Source organism: Silurus aristotelis, assembly GCF_946808225.1.
Source record: "Silurus aristotelis genome assembly, chromosome: 15".
NCBI classification, from domain to species: Eukaryota; Metazoa; Chordata; class Actinopteri; order Siluriformes; family Siluridae; genus Silurus; species Silurus aristotelis.
In genome coordinates this window covers 23,690,343-23,695,227 of record NC_139588.1, presented here as the reverse complement: position 1 = coordinate 23,695,227, position 4,885 = coordinate 23,690,343, and the positions used below count along the sequence as shown (strand labels likewise).

General features: G+C 40.8%; 1 protein-coding gene across 3 annotated transcripts in view; it reads right to left on the bottom strand.

The window, feature by feature from the left end:
• Positions 1–755: 755 nt before the first annotated feature.
• The window catches only part of prph2lb (peripherin 2-like b), a 5,623-nt gene continuing 1,493 nt past the window's right edge, over positions 756–4,885 (bottom strand). For all 3 annotated transcript variants that reach the window (XM_083562755.1, XM_083562756.1, XM_083562754.1), the window contains 3 exons: positions 4,436–4,885; positions 2,851–3,097; positions 756–1,252 (listed from right to left, as the gene is read on the bottom strand). The exon at positions 4,436–4,885 is cut by the window's right edge. In XM_083562755.1, coding sequence (XP_083418881.1) covers positions 1,034–1,252; positions 2,851–3,097; positions 4,436–4,885 — 916 coding nt within the window. In that variant the 3' untranslated portion in view covers positions 756–1,033. The remainder of the gene's footprint in view (positions 1,253–2,850; positions 3,098–4,435) is intronic.

Sequence of the window (4,885 nt, the reverse complement as noted above, 5' to 3'; positions counted from 1 at the left end):
AAAGGTTACGTTCGGTGTTCTGTTTTACGTGCTGTATCAGCTTTACGATTTACAAAAATTATTCGAATTCGTTTACAAGAATATTTTGTCTTCATGCTCTCTGTCGAGTTTGATTTTACTAATAATAAACATAAATTTGCATAAAACACATTTTTGTCCATGTTGATTAGATTATTAAAAACATGAAAAGTATTAATTTAAGGTACATTTAGAGCAGATAAAAATGTGCAATTGAGTTGCGAATATTTGCGAGTTAACTCACGACAATCGTGCGATTAATCGCGATTAAATATTCAAATCGATTGACTGCCCGAAAATTAAAATGACGTGAGGTTCAGTTTCACTAAAACAGGTAGTAATAATCACTACTTTTTATTGAAGAACATGTCGGAGCGCAAGCTTCTTTAACTTGAGTAAAAAAGTGCAGTCAGAACTTTTACCAGAATCTTTTGAATCATCAGCATCTGCACTTCTACTGAGTGAAGGATGTGTGGAGTTTTGCCACCTCCTACCAAAAGACCTCCAAGTGAAACCAGTGATGTTTAAGCTGGATCCGAAAGAACAGAGTCTGAACACACAGAACATCACGGCATGAGAGCTGATGCTGACCCTGTACACCACACAGAGCTCCTCCAGTAGACATGTAAGCATCAGAACTGGACCATGGAGCAGGAGAAGGTGCTCTGATTAATCACCATATGGATCAAATGTTACATGTTTGTGGTCAATAGATTGATGAAGGAACAAACAATGCATAGAAGGTAAAGGTGGTTTATTTTTGTTTTCAGGAGCAGAAGATCGGAGCTTCTAACTTCGTTCATTTAGGACATGATAAAAAAACAACACATTTCGGAATGTTTCACAAGGCGGTTATTGGTTTTACATTTTTTTACACACATTGTGCAACAAAATCCAAGTTTTCATTCATTTCTCCACTCCGTCTTGGCAACCGGTCAGTATGGCACCAGGTGACTTTTCACCATAGAACCTCAGATGATGAAGCTTTTCTAGGACATCATGAGCTCACCATGGATCAAGAGACGTTCCCGCTGCTGCTCGGGACGTCGATGTTGGGATCGTCGTCCACCTGGTAGCACTTTCCCAGGTTCTTGATGATGTTGAAGTTGTAGCGAGCTGTCTCTGTGATGCTGTTCTCCAGAAGCCAGCCTTCAGACTCAGAGTCAGGATTTCCTATCTTCAGCACGTTCTCCATAGATGTCTGCAGGTAACGGACTCCTGTGAGAACAGCCAGCTTTAGGACAGGGATAGAAAGGAAAGACAAGAGAACAGTGATGTGAAGATCAGAATTTTTATTATTTAAAATGCAGACATCAGAACCTCAGGTTTATTATGGGTTTCTCTGGGGTTCTTTGAGTAGATCTACCAGAAGACTTCTGATTGAGAAACCATTTGTTTAGGTTTATATAGTAGAACTGGAGGGTTTTCCAAAAGAAACAAACTGAAGAACTGATTTAAGTGATCAATAGAACGTCTCTTCTATACAGTTTGGTCAAAAGTATTGGGACACTCGACTTTTCCACCCATATGTGGTTCTTCCTCAAACTTGGAAACATGCACTTGTAAGTATTGTTGGATGCAGTTGCATGAATTCTGGCTTTCATTTGAACGAGGAGATCCAAACCTGGTCCAGCATGACAATGCTCCTGTACACAAAGCCAGCTCCATTAAGATCTGCTTTTCATACGTTGGAGTGGAAGATCTCTATAGAGCTCCTTTGAGATAAATCTTGACTGCACCCAAAGCCTCCTCACCTCACCTACATCAGTCCATGACTTTACTAACACCCTCCTGACTCCTGAATCTCCACAAAATCTAGTGAACATCTTCTCAGAAGATACAGTAAACAGGAGGTAACAGGAAATGGGGGCTACAGATGGAATGGGACCTGCACAAAGATTTCCATATCAATCTTATAATTAGGTGTCCATAAACCTTTGTCTATATAATATATATCTTTGGAAAAGTGTAAAGTTATGGGTCATGCTGGAGAATTGTGGGAAAATAATCCACAGTCTTACATAGTGTTTGTGATTTTGACGACTGGTTTAATAATTTTTGTAGGAAACAGCAGACACTCGTACACAATCCAATAAATGAATGTACTAAAGCTCTAAATGTTCTCATGATGAGCACAAGTGAGTAAAAGATGTAACATTTGAACAAGTAGTTTTGAGAATTTTCATTTCTGATCAAAGCGACTGAGAAAAAACGAGTGTCTGCTGTTTTCTACATTATCAGTCGTTTATTTCATGTTGATCAAAATATTTTCTACTGTTTCTCACCTGAATAGTTTTAACCCCCAAAACATCTCAGCATCAGTTCATTGAGAACGTCATTAAATGCAAACTGGTTAAAAAAGATGTCAGAATGTGTGAAGCTGAAATTTCTATACATTTTTTTTGTAAATGTGTTGAATTGATGAATTGTGCAGATGAATCTTGAACGTCACTAATGAAGGCAAGTGAACGACATCAAATCCTTACCCGGTTCTCTAAAACTTGTCAAAGGTGAATCTTGAGAACCTTCAGTTGGCGACAGGTGGCGCTGTTTGTACAACGTGTTTTGAGAAATGAATTTACTGGTTTGCAAATATTGAGGACAGATCGAGAAACTCTCCAAAGCAACTGAAAGACTTTTCAGTATGATACATTTTTGATCCACATGACAAACAATTGAACGTAATTAGTTCTAAGTAACTCTCCAAAGCATCTGAGAAAAAGCTGCACCAAAAACTTGAGATACTGTCAGAGCTGCTGTTCTAGAAATCTATTCAGCACCTGATCTGAGAAACCGAACAGTGGAATGGCGACTGCATGAAAGGTGTCTGACCTCGAAGAGCCAGATGATGAGGACGATGAAGCCGATGGACTGCATGATGTGGGTGTAGTAATCCAGCAAGGCGTGTCTGCAGCCCCTCTGGTTCAGGTTCAGTTCCTCGGTCTGATAGTTGTAGTTGTAGTGTGCAGAGCTGTTGGTGATGTGGTGCTGGATGCAGGGCCGAGGGGAGCACAGATTACAGCAGCTGAACGGCACTCCATCCAGGAGATACTTCCCATCCACGTTGCTCCTCTGCCGCCTAACAGGAAGAGGAAGCACGAGGTGATCATGTGGGTTGGAGGAGCTGAACATCATGAGGTGTAGCTCGTCTCTGCAGGATTTCAGATTTGGGATTTTTGCTTTTTTTTTGGTTCAGTGTGAAGCACAAAATCAACTTCCTTCTGTTTCAGGCTCTTAGAGAAGCTCTCTCTATACATTCATTATATTTTATTGATTTACATTTTTACATTTTTTGTTTGTTTTTTTACTATTTTTAGAGTCAGAAAGAGTTTTGTTGCCAAGTATGTGCAAATAAAATCAATTAAAAATTGCACATTTTTATTAAGATCAAAATAAATGAATGAACTTTGAATTTTGTCAAATAATTACATTTTTTACACATTGTATTTTAATTTTCCTACTTTTGGAAATCTATTTTTATATTTTTGAATTTGTATTTATTTAGTGATTTCTGTCCAGCTTTTCTGCCTGTGGTTGGCCATCAGGGTCAGCAAGACCTTTTCTACTGGTCTAAACGCTATCAGAATCACTGACTTCTGTTTCTTCAGCTTCTTTGCCCATCAGCATGTATTCAATTCTTTCCCAATAATCCAATCAGATTTCAGTCGTCACATCACATGTTACTGTAAAGTCAGCAAAAATGAAACATTGGGCTCTTGGTGGCTTCAAATCGTTGCTGTAACCAATCAGATTTTAAGTTGCTGACCCCGAGGCCCTCTAGCGGGCGTCCAATAACGTCTGCATTGATTGGATGGTCAGAGAGCGTCACTAGTCACATTTATGCACATTTGTGTGGATTTAATAGCTGTTTTTTCATTCCACAGCGACTGACAGAGGAGAAGAAATTGATCTTCTCGCAGAAACACTTACAACGTTTACTAGATGGATTTTTCACAAAAAGCTGGACACGGTGAGGAAATGATACCAAAACAGTTCGAAACAGTTGAAGTTTTTCATGAACCATTTATACTTTTGTGTTTTCTTTCCTGTAGAATTTGCACAAAAAAAACCCAGGAAACCCCGGGGTGATGTGATGAGGTGAATATCGGTGATTCTGCTGGAGATGATGTATGCGGGTGGTGCAGTTGCGGCTACAGTGAAAGGAGACGTGTTGAATTGTGTTCATTGGGTTTCTTGCTTTATTGTATAAGATCCTGTGTGTGATGCAGCGCTCTGTTCTACTGCACTTCTCTATAATACTGATGATTTCTACAGACGTGGGTCATAATGATGGGATCAGGAGGTGGATTGATTCAGACAGAAAAATCTCTGAAGGTCTGAAGGACTCTTGAGAATGTGTCAGAACGTGTTCCAGGAGAACTGTACTGAATATAAAATGAATTTATGTTCTACTCACTTCATCACTTCACTGCTGCTCATGTCCAGGTACCGGTTACTGACCCACTGGATGTGGAACCAGTCTCTAAACCCATCGTTTCCACAGCATTGGAACTGGATCTGCAGGAGATCGATGTTCTGTTTGATGTAGCATCGCCCCGGCGTATCCGTGTCCTTGTAGAGGCGCATGGCGTCCTGCAGCCCCAGAAACAGAGCGGCTTCCAGGTCCCTGCGCATGCTGTAGCACATCAGAGCTCCAACCAGGATGCAGAAGGTGAAGAAAAACATGCAGACGATGTACAGGAGCATGAGGAGCTTCCAGTGCAGGAACTTGTCAGCATCCACACACTCGGAGCAGATCTTCACGCCCAGGAAGTTGATTCCGCAGGCGGCCAAGCCGACGCCGATCAGCATGTCTGGCACCGAATGGATCTCGTCGGTCATGAGCTCTCGTCGTTTCTGGATCTCC